Here is a 27139-nt window from a genome sequence, read left to right as displayed (position 1 = left end):
GGGAGCTGCTGCTGAAAATTGATTATCAGAAGTTTTGCAAAACATTTAAGAGATTTGTAAAATTTTCAGTGGTGTTAATTGAATAATAATTTTGTCTTAAGGAAACCGATCCCCCCCAGTGACTGAACACCAGTCTAATAGGTGTTCCTCATATCTTTCACCATAGAAGCAGGGAAGGCAAAGCTGCTTCCGTGGGCGGTGCCCATGGCAGAATGAGTAGAGGTGCATGGGACCATCAGAGCGCTGCCTGGCACATGTAGGGCAGGGTGGGCGTGTTTTCTGCGAAGGGTCAGACAGGAAGGATCTTAGGGTTTGTGGCCCCCATACTCGCTCTGTCGTAAATGCTCCATTCTGCCACTGGAGCACAGAAGAAAGGGCAATAAGTGAGTGGGTTTGTCTGTGTCCTGATAAAACTCATAAAAACTGATGTTGATTTTTGCTCTTCAGGTTGACAGTTTCACATCATGATTTGAAAAGAATTTTTAAGAGTTGACGAGGTAATCTGCTTTTATTTATTTTTCTGCATTTTTAAAATTTATTTATTGTGTGTGGGTGTAGGTATGAGTGCCTGCACAGAGGTCAGAGGGCAACTTGCAAGCATGGGTTCTCTCCTTCCACCACGAGGGTCCTATGACTTGAACTCAGGTCATCAAGCAGGATGGCAAGTTCCTCTACCTGCTGAGCCATCTTTTCAGACACAAGGAATCTGCTCTTCATCAAGAAATAAGAATATATATATATATATATTTCATTTGTAATTTTTATTTAAAATTTTTTGTTTTAGGACTTTATATATGTATATGATGAATTTCATTTGTAATTTTTGAAAGGAATTTGCTTATAAGTATAGAAAGAAGTCTTACGTGCAAATTAGTGAAGTGGCATGATTTCAGTGAACTTTTGTATGTGTGTGTATGCCTGTAAGTGTTTGTGTGTTTAAGCATGTGCAGTTGCATGTGTATTTGAACATGTGGAGGTTCATGTTCAGAGGTCAGACTGTGGTCTCGTTCCTCAGGCAATTCATTGCTCACTTTTGTTTTTTTGAGATAGAGTGTCTCACTGGCTTGGAACTCACTAAAACTGACTAGGCTGACTGACCAGGGATCCCCAGGAATCTGTCTTCATTTCCTGCCCCAGTGCTGGGATTAGAAGTGTTTGCCATCACCCCTGGCTTTATAATGTCAGTTCTGGGGCTCAAACTCAGATTCTTGCTTACAAGGCAAACACGTTACCAGCTGGGCAGATTCTGAAGCCCAGTTCAGTGGACTTTAAAGAAAGCTCTTTCTACTGGGAGAGATTGCCATTAAACTGGGAAGGCAGTGGAGTGGGGGGATGAGAACGAGAGCTTGGTTGAGGTTTAAGAATAGTGTTCATAGAGGGTTCGGAGGGACAAAGAACTATTTACCTATGCCTTCAATATCCCAACCTTTGTCCTCTCTTCAGGGACTCTGATTTGGTCTCCAGGTGTGGGCTCATCTCCCACAGAGCGGCTCATGAAAAGAATTCTCTCAGGAGAGTCCATGGCTTGATGTTTGTTATGTTGCTCAATGTTTGTTGGCATCAATTGCTTGTGTCTCCTTTAGTTTTCAGTTCAAAGGAAATGTCTCTCACAACTGACACACCCCCTTTCATCAGATGGCATAGATAATACATCGCTGAATTTGCCCTGCTTACCTGTAATGCTAATCCTGGACACAGGCTCAGCCTCTGGAACATTTTGTGCCGGTTGGGCAGATATACTTTAGTTCAATTCTTATTTTCTCAAACTGTGATCATTATTTTAAGTATTACTGCATACATATTTCTCATTTTAGATCTCTTCAATTTCTTTTTCCTTTTGAGACAGGGTATCACTATATAGCCGTGGCTGGCCCAGAATTTGCTATGTAGACCAGTCTGGCCTCAAGCTCACAGAGATCCACCTGGCTCCAGAGTACTGGGATGAAAGGTCTGTACCTTGCATCCAGCTCATGTGTTATTTACAATCTAGCTGAAATAGAGAGCTAATATTGTAAATAAAATTAGTCAGACGGATTTGCAAGCAAAGTGCCATTTTCTACAATGGTTTTAGAAAACTTTATGCTAATGAATAGAATTATTGTCTAATCTTATAATGAATAGAATAAACTACTAGTAAGTACTTTATCAAGAGCAGAGATTTTAACAAATAAGTATATTCCGTGGTGAGGTTATGACCTTTAGTTTCAGGGTTCAATGAACTGGGCTCCAACTGAAGCTTCATCTCAAGGCCAGTGGCTAAGGGCATGCTCCATAGCTGTCTGTCACGTAGTATCATCTATAGAATGGGTATCATAGCTCTACCCATTTCATAGTTGCTGTGAGAACTAAATAAGGCAATATATATGATGTACACATAGCACAACGTCTAATCTGGGAGATATAACAGCTAACTCTATGTTGTAGCTAGGGTATATTATTTCCATCTTTGCATTAGTGTTTCTGTTCTGTCGTCTCAGTTTTGCCCACCAGCATTTCGGAGTGATCCCTCATCAAGCCAACAGAGCAGACCATAATACTTGGAAACCGTGACCAGAGTCTGCATAGAAATAGCCTGGAGCTCAGTGGGTAGGATATGAAATGTTACCACAATTTAAACTTAAATTGTTCAGTGAACTAACCTATGTGATTTTTTTTTTTTTTTTTTTTTTTTGAGATAGGATCTCTCTATGTAGTCCTCGCTGTTCTGGAACTTGCTACGTTGACCAGGCTGTCTTCAAACTCAAAGAGATCTGCCTGCCTTGGTCTCTCAATTACTTTCTGCCTCTCAAGTGCATGAGCCAACACGCCCAGCTATGACTTACTTTTTATTCTGCATAATTTGTTTTTTCCATAAAACTTGAAACCTGCTGTGCCTAGAAGCACTGTCTACCTGTGTTGGTGTTATTGTATAATACTATTTGGAGACTGATGAATTTGAGGAAAGAGTAGAATGCAAAAGATATTCCAAGACCTTCATTTCAGTTTTATATCTAGACCTAATTCTTCTGCTCTCCCTACAATTCCTTCTCCCACTTGTTCCCCTGAATTGTAAAAATTCTAATGTAGATGTCATTTCTTCAGTCGTTTTTGCAAAGACACACTGATGAATGAGAGGCACTGGCGGACAAAAGCGTCATGCTGACAGATTAGAACCACTGAAGTTGGAAAAAGAAGGCCAGGAGAACAGCCAAAAGCCCCAGGATTTTGAGCAGGAAAGCTGCTGGGATGCTGGATGGATGCTCCAGAGTGCGGGTCTTTAAGGGCTTCAGGATCCTCTGCTTCTGGGTGAGGATGGCATTCCTGGCTCCTTCCCACTGGCCAGGTCCAACTAGGCGGTACTGGTAGGAATTGCAGGGCCCAAAGTAGAGTTTCACAGCCAGTTTAGGGTCTTTGAAGAACAGAGAGACGAAATCTGGCTTCACACCTATCTCCAAGGCGAGTTCATCCAGGTAGTCAATGTAATTGGTCTGCAGTGTCTGGCTCTGGCTTTTTCCAAACCTTAATGAAGTAAATAAAAGGGCAGATTCATAAATGTTCTAAGTTATGTCTGAATATGAGGCACTCAGTGGCTGTTTAAAGAACAGCATGAATGCATGAAGGTATGAACTTTGAATAAATGTCTGGGAGGCTCCATTACAAGGCCCATATCTCAGATTGATGAGTACGCTACAAAGTAAACAGACAAATCCACGGAGATTCTAGAAAAGTAACAATGTTGAAATGGTGGTGATTATTTATTACTTATTAAGCTGCTGTATGTTTCCAAGTAAGAATATATGACTCAGGATTGATACAAATACTCGTGCGGTATCAGAGAGGTAGTGTCTTCCAGAGACCGGATGTACAGTATTCCTTGTTAACTACTAAAGCACCCTGTAGTCTGGCTGGCATGTTCTGGATACTCAACCTATATCAGATGGATTAAAATCCGTGCAGGAGATGACTCCTCATGTCTGTAAGGTCTCGAGTCAGTGGTGCAAGAGTATTGATCACTGTCAAACTCATTTTCATCTCAACAAAACTGACAAACCAGAGGCGTTTTTTGAGAGTGCCGCAGGCTATGGTGACCTCATCCTGTCCCTGAGTGTGGGTGGCCTGAGGGTTTATGGAATCCAACATGGGCATCATAGAAAAAAGAAATAAGATTAACCCAAGGAAAAATACTCTAAATTGGTACTCTTTCTTCTTCCTTCCTTCCTTCCTTCCTTCCTCCCTCCCTCCCTCCCTCCCTCCCTCCCTCCCTCCCTTCCTTCCTTCCTTCCTCTCTTTTTCTTTGTTTTTTGAGTTATGGGTCATTAAACCAGGATGTCTAAAAATAATATGGAAAAAACATCAGATTACACACTTCCAGTCTTATCTTCAGAACTGATCCATTTGTACCGGGCTGTGGTCCAGGACTCATTTCAACAGCCAGCTGTCTCTCATAGGCAGTCAGACCACGGTACTTTGTGACACACTACTCTATATAGACATTTTTCTTTATAAGGAAATTGCTTACAGGTCAATTTTCTTTTCATTCCTTTCAACAATGTCCACCTTCATAGTTGTCTCTGAGGGCAGGCTACACAAGCCTAGAAAACAAAAACGAAAACAAATTTGCTTTGAATAGTGGGTTTGATTCGATATCATTGATTCGTATAGTGGTTGTTTTCTAAAATTAAGTTTCGGCCGTTTTGTCATGCCATAGAGGCAGGACTTCTGTGCTTCTGAGCTGTAGGGTGAGAGTTCCATAGTGGGTCATAGCCACTGGCATCACCAGTGGAGAGGCCAGGGAAAGGGCTGAAGAAGGGACGCATGCTTGAGAAACGATGCCAGCTGGGGTGGCTTCTATACTGGCACTGACAGGACCCTGGAGAAAACTTTGCTGTGTGAGGCAACAAGGCCAGATTTGCCCTTTGGAAAGATCTATCTGGCTCTTTGGTTAAGGAAAGAGTGCTCACGGGAGGGGAACTTACAATTAGGGAGACCAGGTAAAAGACTGTGGAAGGAGATCTGGTGAGGATGAGAGTGGCCCCAACTAACAAGGGCAGTTGGGTTAAACAAAATAGTGCAATGCCCACTGTATGGGGGAGCCTGTCCCCAGTACGCAAGGGTCCTGTGAGCTTCAGAGGGGAAAGGTGGCAAGTCATCTAGCTTCTAGGACTTAAGTCCAAAGCTGAGTTTACTGTTGAGACCCTCCTGTCTCTATTCTCAGGCCCAGCCATCTCTCCAGCCTCCAGTCCTATAAGCCCTCCTTGATTCCTCTCCTTCCCTGTGTTGAGCCCTCCAGCACGCCCTGGCCCTGCTGCCTTTGTCCCTGACTGTTTCAACATGTATGTCCTCCTTTCCATTTTCTCTCTCAGCTCTGGCCCAGGCTGCATTGTATTTTGGCCCAGGTGAGCGCTGGAGTTTTCTCAATGATTGGCAAGTCTCCATCCCTGAGTTATAAATCTCTGTTCCAAACAACTGATGGAATTACGTGAACCGTGTAGTAGACACTTCCTAGTCTTTGAGGATACCTCCTCCCTGGTGCCTCTGGCTTAAGAACTTTCTAAGATGCAGATCCCAGGTTTGGAGGCCAGACTTAATCAGGATGGCTCCCTAAGGATCAGCTAGAAGGTTCTTGCATCTTACTACTCTTTCTCCTCCCTCCCTCCCTCCCTCCCTCCCTCCCTCCCTCCCTCCCTCTCTCCCTTCCCTCCCTCCCTCCCTCTCTCCCTCCCTCCCTCCTATCCTTCCAAGAAAGTCTGTTTAGAAGCCCTAGCTAGACTGAACTTTGCTGCATGGCCCAGGATGTCACTAAACTCTCATCTATCCTCCCGATTCTAGAGTACTGAAATTACAGGTCTGGAAATACTTAAAAGGTAGAAACAGGAGATCTGGAGTTCAAGGCTAGCCTTGGCGACATAACAAGTTTGAGGATAGCCTTGATTAGATTAGATTCATTCTCACTCCCCTGTTGGAAAACAAAATCAAAAACAAAAAATAAAAATAAAACACAGAACAAGAAACAAAACAAAACAAAACCTCACAGCTGTCTATATGTTTACATTTTATAATCCAGGATCCTTAACAAAATGTACAAAGCTTTTGTGTCCATCTGTCATTCTTTAAGATTAACCTCCCATCCTGTTCCACCTCACAGATCAGTAACGTGGGTCTCAGTTCTCCACAGGCAACCTGACTCTGTGTCTTTTGCTCAGGCAAACCCTTCTCTGTACTGAGAAAGTAAGACATCAGGAAACTGTCCTGGACCTTGTACCATCACACCAAGTTCCTTTCTGGGCCACGGTACACGTTCTGCCACCAAAGCACTTGTCATGTTACTAAAAACAACTTATTTACATTTCTTTCTGGCTGACCAGATCTCAGCACAGGCTCGGTGGTAAACGAGGCTTTTGTTGAACAGAAATGAACCCAAGAAGCAGGAAAAAAAAAATAGCCTTTCAAGGAAGGTGACATGCTGCACAAACCAGAAGAGATAAATCTTAAAAAAAAAAAAATGTAAACTTTGTCTCCCTGAGGTATGGCTCAGAGGGTAGAGCCATGCTATTGTGCAGGCCCCACAATCTGAGCTCTATCTCCGGCTCCCACAAGGTGGCAGCAGAGAACCAACTGCCCATAGAGTAGCTGTCTTTTGAGGGCCACAATAGAGCTGCCTCCCCTCCAGTAAAATTAAGGGAAAAAAATGTCAGAACTCTACTTGGTTGAGCAGCCCACTCACCTTTGAAAACTCTTGTCGCCCAACGTGCCTGCAGCTCCACAGTTGGGAAGATGGAGCCTAGAGGCTGGATGAGCCCCATGCACGCAAGGGTTGGCTTCTCCAGTTGAGGGGGGAACATGTATTTGTACAGCGAGACGCTGTTACCCTCCATTTTCACAAGCGAATCTTCAAGGAACGGGAAAGAGAAAGTATAGCCCGTGGCAAAGACAATGACGTCAATGTCCTCCTCCACCGTGCCGTCCTCAAAAACGGCAGCTGTCTCCGTGAGCTCCTTCACTTTGGTTTTCACCTTGACGAGTCCGTACAGCAGGCGGCTGGGGAGGTCGTCATTCAGAACAGGTTCTTTCAGAAGGTATCTGAGGCACAAGAGGAAAGAACACACTCAGAGCAGTCTTTGAGGAATCTTCAACCCGCTTGACAGCTTTAGGGGTGGCTCTGAAAAACACAGGAGTTTCCCAAACATCCATCAAACTCCAACACCACTGTTTTGTCCACCCCAAACTTTGTCACTGGCCTCAGTCTAACACTGATCATCTCTTCATTTGATAAACAAATGAAGACAACTAGGTGATAAAAGTAAAAAACAAAATAACAGCAATAACAACAAAACCCTGCAGGCGGAAGCACTTCAGGGGGCTCAGAAGTGATGTCAGCACCCATTGTTAATTTTGAGTTCGCTGGCAATTGTTCCCTGTGGTACCTCTATCACTTTTTATGCATCTGTTTTTCATTATTTGGTAGTTTTGTTTAATATCTACCCAATCATAAATAAGGGGAAACATACTACATTAGCACCGAGACCCACTGTGCGGTCAGTGTGAGAATCTATGCACAAAATGGGAATTGCTGACATATACTGACCCCAATATTCACAGGAACTCCGTCTGTGGTGGTATGGACAGTGGAACTAAGTCTGCTTGTATCTCTGGAGTTCTAATGTCTAATGTTTGTAAACCATTTTCTTTGTTTTAAAACATAAGGCAATCTATGACATATAGCTGGATTCTTAATTCAGCATAATGGAGCATCTCTTTTCGAGACTAAATATCCCCCTGGGGCCAGGGAGGAAGGCTGCTATCAACTGAAGGAGGGTAAACATCCACACTGTTTACTTGTGCTTACAGTATCCAAGATGTGTGACTTTGATATCAGCAAATATTTGTCTTTTGGCCACAAGAAAAAAAAATATGTTCTCATGGGAACAGCCTTCATTGCATAAGGGCAGCAAAGCTTGCGTTACCAGATGAAGAGCTATCTTTAGCCATCACAGTGCTCTGAGAAGATCACAGTCTTCTTGAAAAGCCTTCTCCAAACTGTCAGAGAGATCTTCCCATCAGTTCTAACCCCGTTTTCCTGCTTTCTGGAGCAGCTTCAACATTCCTATCTATATTCTCAAGTTTTTTTTTCTGTTTTTTTGTTTTTGTTTTTGTTTTTAAGGACACACAGTACAAATTTGGAATCAAGACCCCAGGACCAATATGATCACACACGCTGTTGGGTTATAGCTTGCACTATCATGCTACCAAATTGGATCTTTGCAAATAGAGGCACCATCAGACAGCCTTGCCTGTAAGAAGTACACCAGAAAAAGAAAAATAACGTTACTTGTTTTGAGGCACCAGACCATAATTTTCGTGGTTGAACCATCGATTCATTTGTTGCTCCATCATCCACTTGATGATAGTACGGGGCAGGACATTTCGGAGCATGGAGCTAAATCTAGTGTGGAACACCATGTCCCAAGGGTAGCCATCTTCAGAGATCCGGCTCATGACCCAGGCACCATGTCTGGTGCTGATAAACACCTGGCAAACAGACAGGAGTGCAGTTGAAGTGATGAGCTCTGGCCCTTTGGGAGGAATCTCTTGTACAGGTAATAGAAAAGATGTTTGGTGGCACAGTTTGCTGAGTTCTATTTATTTTATTAATTTGTGTGCAGTGTATGTGTGTTCATGTATGAAGGTGTGCGTGAGTATGTGTATATGTACGTGTGTGCATGCATGCATGTGTGTATGCATAACGGTGCCAGAGGTCAACCTTGAGTATCATCCCTGGTGTTGTCCATCTTGGCTTTTATTTGAGACAGGGTTTCTCACGGGCCTGGAGCTCATCAATTAGAATAGGCTGATGTCCAGTGCCCAGGAATCTGTCTCTGTTTATCTCTCTAGAACTGGAAGCATGCACCATGAAACCTGACATTTTTACCTATCTACCTGCCTTCCTTTCTTCCTTCTATTTTTCCTTCCTCTCTTTCTCCTCCCTCCATCTCTTCCTTTCCTCTTTGTTTCTTCTCTCTTTTTCACTGTTTAATAGCTTCATACATTTATATAATAATAAATTTTAGTCATTTCCTTTCCCCCATTTCCCCCTCTGGTTCTGGGGTCACGTCTAGGTCTTCTATTTGTGAAGAAATCACTTTATCTGCTGAGATGCCATCCCAGCCCTCAGGTTCCATTTTAAGAGTATTTGATGTCAAAATGAGGTCCTCCTAGCCTTTCCCCTTCTCTTTGGCAGCATGTCCTGACGAGGGCTGTCCAGTAACTTGCCCTGAGAGTGGAGTGTATCAAAGCCCTGATAGCATCTTGGAGATATGAGAAAAGTCTTTGGGCTAATTCTCATGGTCAGTTGACCAGCCTCTCCGGTGTTTACAGATGTGCTCTGCTGCTCCCTGAGAAACAGCTCCTCTGTATTTTCACTGTGGCTACCCAAGGAGACCTGGTAAATAATCACAGGCCTTGCAAACGTGTGTCTACTGTATCATGGCTGCAGGCATGCACGCATGGATCTCAGTATCTCTGGATGGTGAATAGGAAGCGCAACCACCTCTTTCCAGACCTCTGTCTGTGTGCTGTGGCTCCTTTCCTCTTCAGTACACATATTTTTAAAAATCATGCTTATATATTTTGAGATTATAACTAAATCATTTCCTCTTGCCATTCCTTTCTCCGGTTCCTTTCACGTACACTCTAATCCCACTTTCTTTCAAACTGGAGGCCTTTTTTTCATTCATTGTTGTTGTATGTATTCTTTGCCTTTTATATTAAAATTTGTTTCCAATACATACATTTAAAAATCTTGTCAAAGATGTATTCTCCTTTTTACTGTTGTCTTCCCATGGTCCAAATGCATCATTTCAGCTTCTCAACTTTTGTCTCATCTTATTAGTTCTGCTAATATCTTCAATAAATAAACAAGACTCATTCTCAAGGCATCCAATTTACTGAAGAGGTTTAGGTCATGGACACCGGGTCCAGACTCCCTAGGTTTGAAACTCAGTCCCCCTACCTATGAGTTAAGTAGTCTTGGTGAGTTCTTTGCGTTACTCTCTGCTTTTCTTTGCTCTCTTTTTTGGAGTGGGCAGTATAGCATCTGTCTTGGGACATTACTGTGCAGGTTACAAGAAGTTACCAATGTACTGTGAAGTATAAGCACACACAAACTCTCATTGTTTTGTAGATTAACCTTGGAGGAGGCATTACATCAGTCCTACCTAAGCTTGTGAGTAGCACATACCCACGCATGGCTGTACCCTTGGTCTGTGTGGGGGCCATATGCTTATGTCCCAATGTGCTCCTGTTGTTGCTCTTAGGCAGATTTGAAAATACTTGGAATGGATATTGGATATTCCATTTAAATGCTCCATCACCATCTCTTCCTATTATCTTCTCTCTCCTTCAGTAGGATCAACATCAGGTTTTCCATTTTCTTTGTTTACTTACTGTTGTGACCACTTTGTTGTAGAGAAATTAACCTAGATGAACTGTGATCCATGTGAGGGTCAAGGCTCAAGCTGCCTTCTTTGAGAAGCTAACTTCCTGGTCCAGATGTGAAGATCTGAGAGCTTACTACTCTGTTTTACTTTTAGACTTATGTGATTAATAAATATCGAAGAGAGGCTCTATGCAAAAGAGTAATGACTTATAAGGCACAGGTATAGAGCCAAAGTAGCTGCTTGGTATTAAATTTGGTCAATACTTAGGCTTGTTGACATGGAATGACCTTATTAAGACATGGCTCATGAAATTCAATATTTGAATCTCTGGCACATTTGTTCTAAGTCCAAATCACTGACCTGGCTCTTTACTTGGCTGACAGTGAAGACAACTTAGTTCCTTCCTCCTGTCCTATTGCACTCTCTTCCTCTCAAGTTTTAGAGGTGTTTCCAGCACAGAGAAGCTGGTGGCTGGTGGTCCCTGCCTCTTTCTACTGTCTTTCAAATGTTCATTTATTGCCTCTTTACTTGTTCTTTATGGCAAGGGTTGAAAAATTTGAAAAGTGAAAGGTGACAGTGATCTATCTATCTATCTATCTATCTATCTATCTATCTTCTATCTATCTATCTATCTATCTATCTATCTATCTATCTACCTACCTACCTATCTATATCTATCTCTCTATCATCAACTATCTATCTATCTATCTATCTATCTATCTATCTATCTATCTATCTATCTATCTCTCATCTGAGACAAGACATCTTACCGGACTGGAGCTTGCCAATAGATAGGTGCCTGGCTAACAAACCTGTGGTGTTTACCTCTATCTATGTCCCCAACCCTGGGATTACAACTGTGTGCTATCATGCATGGTTTTAAAACAATATGGGTTCTAGGGTTCAAACTCAGGTCCCCACGCTTGTTCAGTAAGCACTTTTCTAACTAAGCTATCGCTTGGCCCGTGTACTACATCTCTAAAAGTTGGTTCTTAAAATATTAAGGCCATGCATGTTGACGCATGCCTGTAATCCCAGAATTTGGGAGGTAGAGGCAGGCAGATCCATGAGTTTGAGGCTAGCCTGGTTTATAGAGCAAGTTCCAGGACAGTCAGAGCTACACAGAGAAACCCTGTCTCAAACAAATAAACAAACAAACATTAACAGGTCAGTTTCTCATTGGGTGCCTTGGATAAAAAGTAGGCTTTCTGTACCAGAAATATCTAATTTCCATTAAAAAAAAAACCCAAGGCACTACAGCTCAGAGAAGCAGAACAACTGGTTCTACGACACACAGCTAGTTAGCCGCAGAGGTGGGGTTTAGACTCTGGCTTCCTGGCTTCCAGGTTTCCTATGCTGTTACAACAGGCAGCCACCTATCAATCAATGGACCTTTGGAGTACAGCTGGGTACCCCAGTGTTCTCTCCCCACCCCTTCCACACAGTACAAGAGAAGCAAAAACATCGCACCTGTGAGGCCTTCTTACTCAGCTCAGAGGCAATATCTATGGCTGAGTTTCCTATCCCAACCACCAGGATGCGTTTCCCCTCAAAGCCAGCAGGGTGCTTGTATTGGCGGCTATGGAAATACTGGCCTTTGAACTTCTCGATACCTGTGGCAGGAAGAAGAGGGAAACTGTGACCTTCCAAGTAAGCAATTAGCACAAGTTAATGTCAATAAAACTGCGGGTTGGTTTTCCCTTTTTGAATTCTCACTTCCTCCCTTACAGGAGTTAAAATAGTCAAATATCAAACTCTAACTGAAATTCCTTATGAGATATGAGGTCCACGTGAGAGACTGGAATGTGTGTGTTCACCAGTGGCAAACAAGTGGCTTTGCTGTACAGATCATGACCTGACGCCGGCACCTCACTAGCTATATTTGGGGCACTGATCATGACCTGACGCTGGCATCTCACCAGCTGTATTTGGGGCAGTCTAATGACACTCTAGTTTCACATCGTCGACACATTGAAGAACTCTTTGGAAATAGTGTTATTGTAATTGTGCAATAATTAGAAGAGTGCTTATCATTTTGCAAAAGCAAATAACTAAAAGACTGAAACCAGGCCTACAGAAGTTGCTTCTTGAGTGACTCAATGACCATTTGATTGTTAACCATTTGCGTTCTTCCAGTTCGCCACTGCTATACTTCCCAGTAATATCTGGCCTTATTAAAGTGTTCTTTGCTTTTAGAGTGTGGGCAGTTCTCATATGAAGCCTGATTGTGACCTACTGTGTCAGACACTTTGAGGACTCTGGGAAGGGAATGCTCTTGGTGAGTCCTTGTCTAGGAGACGATCTTGACTAGGAAGTTCTCTCAGAGGGAAAGCTGGGACGACCTGCCAGCTGGCTTCAGGCATCTACTCCCACATTCCTTCCCTTATCTCTGTCCCGCCTCAGTGTGTATTTCCAGGAATTCTCTCTAGCAACCCTTGGCCGGTAGAAAAGGCCCCAGGGATGTAGTAAGTTTCCATGGGTTTGGCAGGACAGAACAATTAGGGTAGGCGTTTGGAGGTCCTCTTATAGGGAATGCATGTTTGTGTGAATCCTTTGAATTGCTGAAAATGTAATGATCTGGAGGAAGTTAGCTGAGCTATGTGTGAAGACTCAGAGGAAGCAATAGAAGCAGAGATGGTGTCCAGCATGTTTCTGCTCCCCAGCTGTTCCTCAAGCTTACTACCACCCCCATTCACAGCAGCCAATCCCGCCTGTCCATCTGAACTCCATGCGAGATTCCCGGAGGCCTACTCCTCCATGCTGAGAAGCCCACAGCCTCACCTGGAAACGACTTGAGCGGCAGGTGAGGTTGGATGTGATGGCCGCTGCAAACCATAACTGCGTCAAAGACAGCATGCTGCTCCTTGCCATTGCTCTGAGTATGAACTTCCCACTGCCCAGAAGAGGCAAAATCTGGGCGTCTTTTCACACTAACGACAGTGGTCTTGAACAAACACAGAGAAGGGCTCGTTAATTACTCTGTCAGGGCCCTGGAAGTAAGGATGGGGTGAGTGTAATAGGTTATTTGATTTTCTTGAGTCCACTGCCAGCAAACTTTGTCAAGTGGGCCCTTCTTGTTCCTTTGGCAGGCAAGCACTGAGGATATCCTTAGAAGACTGCCACTCATGGAATGGCTCTGCCAGGAATTGGAGGGGGAACCACAGGAGATTCCCTAATGGACATGAAGGAATCCCTAAAATGGACATAACAAGTCCCCAAAAGTGGACATTTCAACAGTATTTACAAATACAGATTTCCATGAAGATAAGCTGTTATGCGAACACAACACAAGCCTGGTGCTCACAAAGCCAAAGTTGCTAAGTTGCTAAGGACATGAAATGTCTTAAAAATGAGCCCCATTGAGTTCTTTATTCAGAAAAGCAATTTCAATTTGAACTGTGCTCATGCTTAGTGGTAACATGTTTCCTTGTTGTTCCTCTTTGTAGAAAGTACAGGAAATGGTAGTTTCAAGTATAACTCAAGATGATTGGATCATCCCTCTGTTGCTGCGGTTTACGTGCAGAAAAGAAATTATGAAAAAGTCGCTAGGTGCACCCGAGACAAATGGAAAGTAGACAGTGTGTTTAACCCATTTCTGTGGAGAACATAGAAAGAGGACCATTCGGCTCAGATTCATACAGCCTTTCAAGAGGAAAGGTCAGTGTGGCACTGGCTTAAATGATATTTTCACATCACTTTTCATCATCATCTGAACTTTCAGTCTTAATGGATGATTTTTCTCCTCTGTCCATGTGCATCATTGAAAAGACCAGGAGCAATGAGACTACTTTTGGGGTGAAATACCATGCTTTTACCTTTCCACAAAGCCACCAAAGTGCGATAGTTTATTTTAAGGTCTTTTACTGCCAGAGACACTTTTCCATTTATGTGTTAATTAAGGCAGAGAAATCCATTCCCCACCACACACAGTACCTGAAACTGAATGTATTTGAGAAGATCGAACTTCTTGGCAAAAATCCTGAAATATTCCAGGAGTTTAGAATTGTGCAAGAAGTTGGGGAAATCCTCAGGCATTGGGAAGTCGCTGAAGCAGGACATTTCTTTGCTGGTGTTGGTGATGACAGAGTGATAGATACTTGCTCGACCATCTTCCACGTTCTCCTAAAGGAGCGAGTGAAACGATCAGTGACAATGATTTTAATGCAAGTCTTTTTTTTTTTTTTTTTTTTTTTTTTTTTTTTTTTTTTGGTTTTTCGAGATAGGGTTTCTCTGTGGCTTTGGAGCCTGTCCTGGAACTAGCTCTTGTAGACCAGGCTGGTCTCGAACTCACAGAGATCCGCCTACCTCTGCCTCCCAAGTGCTGGGATTAAAGGCATGCGCCACCACCGCCCGGCTTAATGCAAGTCTTACTTGTAGTAAAAGTCTTCTTCCGGCCGGGTGGTGGCGCACACCTATAATCCCAGCACTTGGGAGGCAGAGGCAGGTGGATCTCTGTGAGTTCAAGGCCAGCCCTGGTCTACATAGTGAACTCCTGGACAGCCAGGGCTGCTATATAGGCAAACTCTGTCTTGAAAAAACACAGACACGTATGTATATGACATCTGGGGGCAAAGAGGTAGCACATGTGGCCCATCATTCTATGTGATAAACCTGTTTATTGACAACTGGCGCTGCTCAGTAGATGTGCTATTGGCCCTCATGGGGTTTGGAGTACAGACAAGTTTTTTTTTTTTTTTTTTTTTTTGGCATATTACAAAATATTTAACACTCTATCAATCTACCTATTTAACACCAAACTTTGTGAGCCAGTTCCAGTTGTCTTCTTAAATTCCCTTAGGGAAGCTTTATTTACTCTGACTTTGAAGGACTAATAATTCCTGGGACACTGAATATAGAATTTAAAATTAATGACTGCTTTTAGAAGCAGGGAGGCTTTATATCTTGATTTGACCCCTTAGGTCTTTATTTTGTTCTTAATTCAAATCAATTGTCCTTAAGTGACAAAGGTGATTAGTGCTGACACCAAATATCGTAGTTTTGCCGACTTGATACACACTCAGACACATCTGGAAAGAGAGAATCTCAGCTGAGGGACTGACCCTTTGGTATATCTGTAGGCCTTTTCTTGCCTGCTGACTGATGGACGGTAGCCATCCCACTGTGGATGGTGTCATATTTGGGCAGGTGGGCCTGAACTGCAGAAGAGAGCAAGCTAAACAAGGCAGTAAGTAACACTTCGCTATGGTCTCTGCTTTGATTCCTGGCTCCAGGCTCCTGCCTTGGTCTCCTGCCTGGCTTCTCTTCATGATGGAGACTGTAACCTGTAGGCTGACTTGAATCCTTTCCTCCCCCAGTTGTTCTGGTCAGTGTTTGATCACAAAAATAGGAAGCAAACTGAGACATCAGCCAGACCTCAAACCTGATTTTTAATGTTCACAATTGTGCCTCGGTAAAAGTCCCAGAAAGCACATGTTATGATTTAGTTAATATTTTCTTCTAAGTCATGCTCTACATGATGTCCTTCATGTAAATTTATGTAAATAAATAGCCATGATTGGTGGTCAGAATCTGTGAATAAACCTATGATCAGAGAGGCTTTTATTAGAAAATTTAAATAATGGTGCTTCAGAACCCTTCAGTAGGCGTGTCAGTGTGAACACAGACTAGGCTATAATCCAGAGAAACAGTAATTGCTATTTGACTATGCATTAGAGTGGCTGTAAAGATAGTAAAGTTTGTAGGAATTCACTAACTGACAGAAATTACTTAGTCTTACTTATATGGCACTGTATTTTCTCCTGTAGAGAAGTTTAAAAAGAAAAAAAATATTCACTTGTAATCCAAACAGCATTTTAAATCAAGTATAAATGTATCTTTCTTGTAAGTTTTTAATAGAAAATTATTCGTTGCCTGCTGTGTTTTTTAGACCCTCAGTTCGTTAGTTTTTGGCACCGTTGAAAGTGGTCATCAGAGATGGGCACGAGCTACACAGTGGACACTAAGCCAGCCACAGGAAGATAGTTAGACTCCATCTCAAAGCCACATACATAAATAAATTAAAAATTTATTAATAAATTTATTAATAAAAAATTAAATAAGAAATAAAGCAAACAAAAAAATGAAAGAGGTAACCAGGACTAGAAGAAGATGTGCTTAGTCTTCTCAGTAAGATGTGGGTGTCAACACATGTCTTTCTCTTTAAAGAGAAAAGTCTGGACAAATCTGTGCCGCTCCTCTGTGAGACAGAGATGTAAGAAGTGCTCCGTAGTACGAGGAATGTCATTAAGCCTCAGCGTTGATGCTTTCACAGCTCGCTGTGGCACTGAAGGTCAATCTGGGTATCAGCTAGGCATAGTGGCTCACTATTACACATGAATGTTCTGCAACAGGTTGAACTTGGTCTCCATGAGTTAAAAAAGAGAAAGTTTATGTGACTTGCCGTCCATTGTCCAAGTAGAAAGTACTCCACGTGTTTGGCTTCACTGGGTCTTAATATCTGGGATGCCAACACCTTATTACTTACTCTCAGAGCCTTCTGGTTAAGAGAAATATTCAGAATTCTTGCCAAATATGGATTTGCTTACAAATATCTTTCTCCCTTACATCCCTTCTTCTTTCTTCTTTTGTCATCCCTTCATCATTTATACATCTATTCTCTCATGCCTTTGATCAGACTTTCCCCATGAGTAGTGTGTTTATTTTTCCGGGACTAGAATCTAAACTTGAATAATAATTTTTGTTCCTATTGCAGGTGTCTTGGGCAAAGGCAGTCAGTGGAGAGTATGCAGCTTTTACATTATGCTGGGTCTCTAGACAGAGAGGGCTCATGGTGCTGTTATTGTGAAATTGTGTATATATACATATACACATATATATGCAATGGAATACAAACATGCATTTCAGTAGAATGAAAGGTTTTCTGACTTTCACACAGGAATATGATTACTTAAACATTGGATGAATAAGTAATGGTGCTCTTATTTTCTAACACTAGCTTCAAATTGTGCAGATACAGTCATATTGATATTTAAACATTTTTTTTCTGATTTTTTTGGGGGGGCGTAATTGAACACAATGTCCTTGGCAAATCTGAATACTTGTGTTTCCTATTCAACCAGAGTCTTAAAAAGGAAATATTTCATTAAGAGAAGAAATGCATTTTTTCCTCTCAAGACTACGTGATTTTGAGTAGTGTTGAATAAACAGTGAGGATTCCATAAATATTCTGGTGGGACTGGTCCCTGCTGCCTCTCTTAATGCTTCTGCAAACACGGACAAGTTACACAACTCAGTTTCTTCGTGTTCCTGTGTCAAACGGTGTTTGTGCATAACCCAGACGTTAGACATTTGTTCCAAAGTTTGCAGAGATTAGATAAAGTGCTTAGTACAATGCCTGCCTCCAAATAAGTGATAAACTAGTGTCTGCCTCTCTCATTATCACTACAGACCACCAGGGTGAACCTCACCGAACAGAAAAATCATTACACCCTTCGGAACCAAGACTGTGACACTGTAGACAAAACATTAGGACTTTTTCAAGAGTTAAAGCATTGCCCAGAAGTGTGACTGGACTCTGTCAGGTACATTTTTAAAGGAGGATTTGAGGATGAGAAGAATTCATTCTAATTGCTGATTCTTAATACAAATTTTAGGGCCCAACTAAAATCTTCCTTGGAAGTTTCATGTTTATAGATTATCACCAAACAGTGATGGAATCATAAGTTTTTTTTCCTCTTCTGAGGAGGAAGTGATCATCTTTATAGTAGATTTGATTGGTAGAAGTAGTTTCTTGTCAAAAGCAATGCCTGGTTGGGGGGTACTAGAACACTTATCTCACATGTTTAAGGCCCTATGATTCTTCCCCCCAATTTTTTTTTCCTTCAAGACAGTGTTTCTGTGTATCCCTGACTATCCTGGAACTCATTTTGTAGATCAGGCTGGATGGATATGATTAAAACTTTTCACCTCCTTGCATGATTAAACTGTGGTCCTCACAAACGAGAGTGGAGCAGCTTCATCAGAAGCATTCAGAGGAAGCTTGAGAACTATAAAGGTCAAGTTGGTGTGCTTAGCATTGAGGCATCTGTATTTTATTTCTTCTTTTTTTCCCCCTACTTAGATCATGTAGTTCCCCATTTAATTCGTATTTTCTTTAAACGGCAAATTCGTTTCTTAAATCATATGTTGTATAAACTAACCCTTTAAATATTTTTAGGTTTATTTTTATTTATGTATGGAGGAAGCTGCCCCGAGGTCAGAAGGGGGTGCCAGATCTAATGGAGCTGGAGGTACAGATCATTATGACCTATTCAATGTAGGTGCTTGAACCACACCTGGGTCTTCTAGAAGAGCAGCATGTGGTCTTAACTCATTCTGCTTTTTCTGGTGGATCTGTGTGCCCAGGCTGGCCTGGAGTTTGTTATGTATCCCACAATGGCCTCTTTCCTGTCTCTGTGCTCCAAGTGCTGGAATTGCAGGCATCTGACTTCACACTGAGCTGCATTTTACTACTACTACTACTAATTATATATATAATAATTAATGATGATATAATAGTAATAATAATAATAATAATTTTGTGGTGCTGGGGATTTAACCCAGGCAGAGTCATGCGCATGGTAGGCTAGCACTATACCACCAATCAAACACACAGCTCACTGTATTTTAGAAGGGCTCCTTAGGTGACTGTCATGTGTACTGAACACTGGGAGCCATCCTTATCACAGAAGCCTGCCATCCTCCCCTTAGGATAATGCTCCGTCAGATCAGCCTCAGTCACTGATAGAGTTCTGTCTTACTTTTGCCCAGTGTCTACACTCCATCTATGGTAAAGGGTCACCATTCACCTGGGACACAGTCCCCTCTTGACTAGTGTCTGATGGTCCTCTCTGTCTCACTGGGTGTCACTCTCTCACCCACAGTCCTCATTCCAGCCAGGGATTGTGACTCCCTGTCCTTAGAGCATCAGATTTAAGCTTGGTACCTTTTCACAGACTAGTTGCTTTGTCACTTTGTTTCTCCATTGTCACAGGATCCCTGTTAATTGTCAAGACAAATGAGAGCCTCACAGTCATGGAAGTCTGCCTTCTTCTCTCTTGAGATCCCATGCTTCTAAGGCAGCCTTGGTAAAACTGTACCCTAGGAGGGATTATCCTTAGTGATTCTCCATGAAGTGCACATCCTCTGACAGCTAAGAATGCGTTTTCGTGTTTTCAGCACCGAGTGCATGGCTGGAAGGCATCAAACACTCAGCACATTTGGTGAAAGAATAAAAAGGATGTGTGATGCCAATCATAAGCCCTCCTCTGTCTCTGCAAAAGCATTGGATGGATATCAAGTAGCAGCATGAACAAAAAATAGACATTCTGATAGCACACTATAAATGCCATTCTATTTTATGCATAAAATATGTTTTTTTTCTTTTTCTTTGAGAGACTGGGGGTTCAGCTCAGGGGCTTATGTGTCTACGTGCATACATACCCTTGGTCTCTTTTTAAATTTTTTATTTTAAATTAAATTTAAAATTTGAGACAGGGTCCCACTAAGTGGCCCAGACAGACCTTGGATTTATAACCTTACATAAGTCAGCCTCTGGAGTAGTTGAGATTACAGGCTTACATGACCAGACCTGGGCTTAGAACACGTTTTGGATTTCTTTGATCTTATGCTATATGCTTTCTTCAGTCTATGCAGGAAAACATCACTTCTTCAAAACTGTTATGAAGAAGCAAAATAAGTGTATTTCAGACAGTTAATGACTATGCCTACAGGACCACAGTACTACCTATTTGTTTGCCTGGAGAGGTTCACATAAATTAGGTTAAACTTGGTTCTAGAAGTGTCATTAGGATGCAAATGCCTATTGAGTTGTGCTGTGACAACTTTGTCTACGAGAATTTCAGGTTCAACAAGGGTAAGGCTGTTTGTCATCTTCTGAAAAGAACGTGCGAGAGCCTATAGAATGTCATGTCCTAAGGGAATGGAATGGCTCTTAAATGGCAGATGCCAGCTAAACAGAAGAAAGGCTGTGGTGACACCAAGAGGAAGTGGAGCAAGTACATGTTTGGGTCAGTGTAGAGGTGGCGCCAAAGGGCAGACCTCATTTGGGAGCTACTCCATGTGTCCACTTTATATTTTTATCTTATTCTGATCAATATTTTGTTTGTTTCTTATGAGACAGAGGATCCCTATATTGTCTAGCCTGGCCTCCAACTTGTCATGTAGCCCAGGGTGGCCTTGAACTGAATATCCTTGTGCCTTTGCCTCCCAAGTGTGGCCATTACAGTGTGGCTTTTTATGCTTGGCCTTGTGATCAATATTTTAACCAATGACTTTGACAGAGACAAATACAGATGATCATATTTGGGTATACACAATGGAGGGTGGTATAGTAAAGATGACAGATAATTGAAATTTCAAATAAAATTTCCAAGGCCAAGCAAACTTACAAAATACAAAACAAATAACACAGGAGGTTGTTGTGAGTATAAAGTGAGATCTACATGAAAATAACCATGCAAACATTAGTTTTTGTTTTGTAAATGCTGAAGATGTAGCATTAAATTGTTTTAGTGGAAGTGGTATTGGGGCGAAGTACATGGAAATCATACTGGCAAGACTCAGGCTACTGGTAACAGTTTTGTCAAAGGAACTGATTGTGTCTGGTTCATGCTTAATGTCTACTGCATTGGCCAGCCTCTCTCTGATCTTGAAATAGATGTTTTAAAAAATATGATCAATTTGAATTAGATCTCAGGAAAGTCACATGCTAAGAGATGATAATATTTCAGGCTGATTATAGATATAAGAGACTAAGTTGGAAAGAGATCTGTAGACCATTATGTGAAGGTTAAGTAAAATACCTGGTTATGTGTTGTTGGAGAGGGGAGATCTATTTATAAAAATTCCCAAGTCAGAAGACAGTGTACATTAGTAATTTCTCTGTGATGATAGGTACAGGAGCAGAGTAAGCTAGGGGCTGCAGGAGGGTCATGTTTTGGTGTCCCCCCCACCCCGTCAATTCTTTAGTAAGTGTGTGGACTCAGGAATCACAGACCTTTAATTTTGCTCTTTCCTTTCTACTGCCTTCCCTCTGGGCAAACCATTTATAACAAAATTCAGCTTCCCATTCAGTCACTAGTAAGAAAAATCCTAAGATCTAACCCTAAAGGTATGAAGAAAAGTAATGCATGCCAAGAGCTTCTTCCCTGGAAGAAACACTAAAAAATATTTAATTCCTCATCAGCTTGCCTGTATCTCAAAGATGACACCAGGGGGTGCTGGAGAACCTCCTGGAAGAATTCAGTATCACCTAATCCAGGCAAGGCACATAGATTTGAATTTCTTGGTTTTGTTTTTAAGTTAGCATTAGATGTGCCAATGATCAGAGGATTTTGTGTCAGTGTGGGAAGCAGTAAAAAAGAGATTTGCGCTGGTTTATGATGGTGTAATTGTGAGGAACAGTTTTCCTGGGGTGGGCATTGACGCCCCCAGAATCCTTTTCCAGAGTCTTCTTATCTCAGAAGCCGCGTACCCAAAATACCTCGGGCCCCAGTTCCCAAGATGCCATGACCCCCCCCCCAGCAGCAATTCGTAAAATTTTGCTCAGTGTTTCTCTTTGAAGGAAGGAGGTCTCTGAGAGGAGCAAATTATTTATTACTCTCCCGGCATATGATGTTGTTATAGATGCTTGGAAATTATGTATTTAATGTTATCCAATAAAGATTAATTAATTCACATTTTAATCTATATTTTTTCACAAAATACATAAGAAACGATCTCTGATTTTAAAATCTAATACACTGGGGCCATGGAAATGCTATAGGAACCACCTTACTGGAATGTATTAAACCCTATTGTTGACAGACTATTCAAAGCAACTTTTACCTCTTCGGCTAACAAATTTGCTACAAACAAGGAACACTTTGTGCTTAGATATTAAGTCTTGCACATTAAATTTGCTATAGGATCACTGAAGGGGTTCATCAGGTCAAACTCTTACTGTGCAAACCTGAAGATATGAATGCAACCCCCTGCAACCCACGTAAGGGCGGAGGGACGAACCAGTTCTACAGATCTGTCCTCTGGTCTTCATGAGCATGCCGTGACACTGGAGCCCCCAAGCTCACCGCTTGTGCTCTCTCTCTCTCTCTCTCTCTCTCTCTCTCTCTCTCTCTCTCTCACACACACACACACACACACACACAATTAATAAATATGTTAAATTGGTTACAATTTAAACCTATTCACATACAAAAAAAAACCCCTGTGTGTGCCTGCTATCAGTTAAGACAGGAATATATTACGTCACTTTCTCAGGAAAAGTTCTAATTCTCACAGCCAGTGTTTATTAAGATATAAATGTGATCCCTCACAGTAAAGCCGCTCGTCTCGCATGAAGGTCAAGGTCTCCATCATTAACTTTGTGTTTTCATGGTTGCGTGAACACATTTTCACTTGGCAACCTGTCCCACTGTTTGCCAAGCTGTCTCATTATCGTAGGGTTTGCGTGAGTGAGGCTTGCCTGAATTTCTTCGGGAGATTTTGATTCGACATGTCCAGTAAGGAGGATATTTTCTGATTGAGACAGAGTTTTGACATGTAGCCCAAGCTGACCTCAAATTTCCAATCCCCCTGCTTCACCCTCCCTAGAGGTGGAACCCCAGACAAGTGCCGTACCACTCTCTGGAAGGAATGCAAATATTTACATTCACAGGCATAAGGCTACATAGTTGTCTATGAATCTGTCAATAAAATTTTGAATGGCAAATAATATTATGAAATTTTAGGTTGAGTAAGAATGACTTTATTTAATAGAAAATATTTGACAAAGAGGTTCACAACAGGTTATACTGGAATATAACCAGAAAAGCTCAGTAAACAAACATGCTCTATTTTATTTTATTGTTTTTTTCAAGACAGGGTTTCTCTGTGTAACAGCCTTAGCTGTCCTGAAACTAGCTCTTATAGACCAGGCTGGCCTCGAACTCACAGAGATCCGCCTACCTCTGCCTCCTGTGTGCTGGGATTAAAGGTGTGTGCCACCACCATTCGGCGCATGGTTTATTTTAAGAGAAAAACAAAGTCAGAAGTAATAAGGGCCCATTCTCTGAAGAAGCATTTGACTCAGTGATTAGAATAGAAGTGATGTCTTAAAAATAATTCTGATTACTTCTATTTTATAAAATGCTTTCTAATATTAGTATATTATCTAATTAGTCTATCAGAAAAATGACAGAAACGTGGGCTGTTTTGCAATTAGCTGGCTTTTAAGAGAAGATTCCTTGCATCCCTGAGTTGGTCACGCGGGTTGGCACGATATTGACCTGGGAGAGATGCCAGCCCGAGTTCAGTTCCTGGTTAGCTGCATAGATAAATAAAAACAAAATTGGACCAAAACTGCTTAAGAAATCTTTCAAAGGCTCATCAGTCACCTTGAAATTTCAGCGTGTCGTAGTCTGAGGCATGGATTCACTTACTTTGAATCTCCACAGTCCCCCGATATCTTCAGTCCTTTCGAAGCAAGTGGGCTCCAGACCCTCATCCAGGCAGCACTTCAGAGAGATCAGTCCACTGACTCCTGCTCCAATCACAGCCACCTTCTTTGCCATCGTCTCCTGTCAATGAGTTGACCAGTCATTACTGCTTCAGGAGGACAAAGGTAAGAGAATCCGCCAGTGTGGTCAGGTCACACTATTGGTGGTAATTTAATAAGCAGCACTAATTGAATGAAATGCCTCACTAATCAAATCTTCAACCTCTTCCTCCCCTTAAGAGAAACTTGTCAGGTCAGATGACCTTCATTGTAAACTTGCTTACAATGTCTTGGCTTAATATTAAAAAGGAATCTGTTTAAACAAGCCAAGCCACTCAACAAAACAGTCCCCGGGCTGTGAACCTTCTTCAGAGTTCTGAGCACTTCCTTCTCAGCCTCTCTCCCCAGCTGTCATTCCTACCTTTATTTGGGCTTTTTAGCACAGTCCCTTTGGCAGGAGAGTTTCCTCTGTCGGTGGTGTGCCTAGAGGTGGAAGTTTTTAAAGAGATGGCTGAGCTGTGAGAAGTGGGAGGAGCTTTCCTCCTGGAGCCACACTCAGCCAGCTGAGTCTTCAAGGACTTCATTAGTACAGAAATGAAGCAAGAAGTGGAGAACACCGAACACACAGCAAACAGACGGTCTAAAGTTTATTTTTCTAGCCAGTGTAGAAAATGTGCATTGACAAATTGAAAAGAGAAAATAAATAAAAAGAAGTTAAAACCATCCCTACTATTACCATCCAGATGTATCTACAACTGCCAGTCCCATTTTGGCAAGTTCTTCCACCTATATATTGTATGTGTGTACGTGTGTATGTGCCCATGCGTATACACAGAGGTGGAGGCCAGAGGTTGGCTGCAAAGTTTTCTTCAATTATTTTTCATCTTATTCCTTGAGACAGGGTCCTTCACTAGGCATTCTGGCCAGTGAACCCCAGGAATCCTCCCATTCCCAATTACTGGGTGCTTGGTTCTAGATGCATGCTACTGAGACTGGATTTTTGTGTAGGGGACCTGAACTTAAGTTTTTTTTTTTTGTTGTTGTTGCTGCTGCTGCTGTTATTTTTCTTCCCCTTCCTTTCTTCCTTTCTTCCTTTCTTCCTTCCTTCCTTCCTTCCTTCCTTCCTTCCTTCCTTCCTTCCTTCCTTCCTTCCTTCCTCCCTCCCCCTCCCTCTCTTCTATCTATCTATTTATTTTTGAAGCAGGGTTTCTCTGTGTAGGTCTGGCTATCTTGGAACTTGCTCTGTAGACTAGGCTGGTCTCTGCCTCTGTCTTCTGAGTGCTAGGACTAAAGGTGTGTGACACCCCTACCCAGTCGAATTTAGGTTTTATACTCATGTTACCACTTTTTTTTTGAGCGAACTGACTTCTGAGCTCTGCTTTTACTTAGCTGTAGGTAACACATGTAGCAAAGCAAAAATGTGATTGCACTCCAAGTGTAATTTCCAACTTAGTTTTTTTTATTTCACTCTACCAGATTTGTGCAAGAACATTTTTTAAAAATTGTTTTTATTGGGCTATATATTTTTCTCCACTCTCCTCCCTTCCTCTTCCCTCCCCTTTTACGTTCTCCCATGGTCCCCATGCTCCCAATTTATTCAGGAAATCTCCAAGAACATTTTTAATGGTTGTGTTTTAATGGATTCCATTTGACCGGTGGAGTTAGTCATCAATCTAACAGCTATTCATTTTTTTGTGTTTGGTATTATTTGTCATGTAGCACCATGTCTGGATGAGTAGATTGTTTTTCTGACTTCACGGATTTTCTTTCTAGTCCTGATCTGGTTCTCTTAGGCTCCACGACTTCTGTGTCTTAGCACTCTGTGGTTATCTGTTTCTAACTGAGATCTATTTCTCAGTTGACTTCTCTGCGTGTATGTTTTCTGGCTTGGATGAACCTTCTGGGACTTCTAAGATCTTCCCAGCCACTACCCTCCTTGACTTGGAACAGGTAGAACAAGATAAACTTTTCTTTAATTCTTAATCTGTTATCAGCATTAACGTTTAACAGAAAGCCAGAAAGCTATAAGGCTCTGTGAATCTTGGTCACAACAGTGAGGGTAACTCTGGAAGACCAGTGGTCTGAGGACCCTGCAATGCTTCGCACAAATTGACTCACTGAATTCCAAATGCTTCCTGGGTACCAGACACTGTTTAAGTGCTACAGACACTGGAGAGAACAAACAGCAAAGTTACCTGGACTGTTGCCCTCGCTTGCAAGAGGAGGGACAAGACCGTCAATTGGTAAAGTGAAGTAAGCAGTAGATGGGAGGAGAGCTGTGGGGACAAATACAGCAGAGAGCGAAGGGCTGCTTTACAATGGAAATAAAGTGTTTAGGGCACATTGTTTTCTCTGAAATGCTCCAAATTGCATTTAGTCATGATGACAGGCTCCTCTTCAATAAATTGAGTGACTGCAGGACAAGAGTAACAGAGCCACAAAGGGGACGATCAGCGACTAGATACAAAGGAACTGGACACATTTCTCAGCTACAAAGAATAGAGCAGTCAGATCGCAGATTTTGCATATAGCCCACAACTAAAAATGAACAAGATAATCTCTCAGTTGTGTCTTCACCATCCTCCTTTAATTGGTTATATCTTAGATAGTTGTACTAATAGTTGCTAATAGTTGTACCTGACCTTTATACTTAGGAGAAATACCTAGATATGCTAGCAAAAGTTTAACGGCTGGAGTCTTGGGATTGAATAGAGGCCAATGGTATGGTTCCACCCTATGCATAACTCATGGTGGGGGGGGGGGCTAAAGCCATTTTGTCCCAACCTGAATGGATACCTTTATTCATAGCCAAAGCACTGGCATCTTCCTGGCACAGCTGCCAGGCTTGCTTTACAGAGGTAGTGCAGGCTGGCAAGTGGCATGAAGGTGTGGCTCGTATCATCAACAAGCTCCCAGGGAGACCGCAGGTATACCCAGGGTGAGTCAGTGAGCCCCTGGGCAGATTTTGACTAGCAGACCTGTAATTGTTTTGAGTTTCTGCTGTTACAGAAGCACTGGGCACCTTTTATACATCTCTTCCACACTTCACTAATTATTTCTCTGAGCAGATACTTGAGGCAGGGATTGCTGAGTGAGAAAGCATTTGAATTTTTGATGTTTAAGGCATTCCTCCAAGTTTAAGGTGCACAAGAAGCATTTGGGGGTCTTGTTAATAAACAGGATGGGGGCCTGGATTGTTTCTAACAAGCTTCCTGGTGACCCCAGAAGT

The 27139-nt window shown here is 42.1% G+C and overlaps 1 protein-coding gene across 1 annotated transcript; it reads right to left on the bottom strand.

Annotated features, from left to right (window-relative positions):
• Positions 1 to 983: 983 nt before the first annotated feature.
• Positions 984 to 24394, bottom strand: LOC130874222 (dimethylaniline monooxygenase [N-oxide-forming] 2). The gene is made up of 9 exons (XM_057769202.1): positions 24332 to 24394; positions 23855 to 23992; positions 14349 to 14537; positions 13197 to 13359; positions 11886 to 12028; positions 8309 to 8508; positions 6704 to 7059; positions 4499 to 4571; positions 984 to 3498 (listed from the first exon to the last, which is right to left on the bottom strand). Exons 2-9 carry the CDS (start codon positions 23984 to 23986, stop codon positions 3147 to 3149), a joined length of 1608 nt encoding a protein of 535 aa, XP_057625185.1. The 5' UTR covers positions 23987 to 23992; positions 24332 to 24394; the 3' UTR covers positions 984 to 3146.
• Positions 24395 to 27139: the final 2745 nt, after the last annotated feature.

This window comes from Chionomys nivalis, chromosome 5, assembly GCF_950005125.1.
Source record: "Chionomys nivalis chromosome 5, mChiNiv1.1, whole genome shotgun sequence".
Taxonomy (NCBI): Eukaryota; Metazoa; Chordata; class Mammalia; order Rodentia; family Cricetidae; genus Chionomys; species Chionomys nivalis.
This window is presented reverse-complemented; position numbering and strand designations above follow the sequence as displayed.

What these genes read in the sequence shown, in the direction of transcription:
- LOC130874222 (XM_057769202.1), bottom strand. Translation starts at nt 23,986, where the DNA reads ATGGCAAAGAAGGTGGCTGTGATTGGAGCAGGAGTCAGTGGACTGATC. An exon ending in GGGGACTGTGGAGATTCAAA is followed by an intron (nt 14,538 to 23,854) that starts GTAAGTGAATCC and finishes TCGCTCCTTTAG; the next exon opens with GAGAACGTGGAAGATGGTCG. An exon ending in GGCGACAAGAGTTTTCAAAG is followed by an intron (nt 4,572 to 6,703) that starts GTGAGTGGGCTG and finishes TTTGTTTTCTAG; the next exon opens with GCTTGTGTAGCCTGCCCTCA.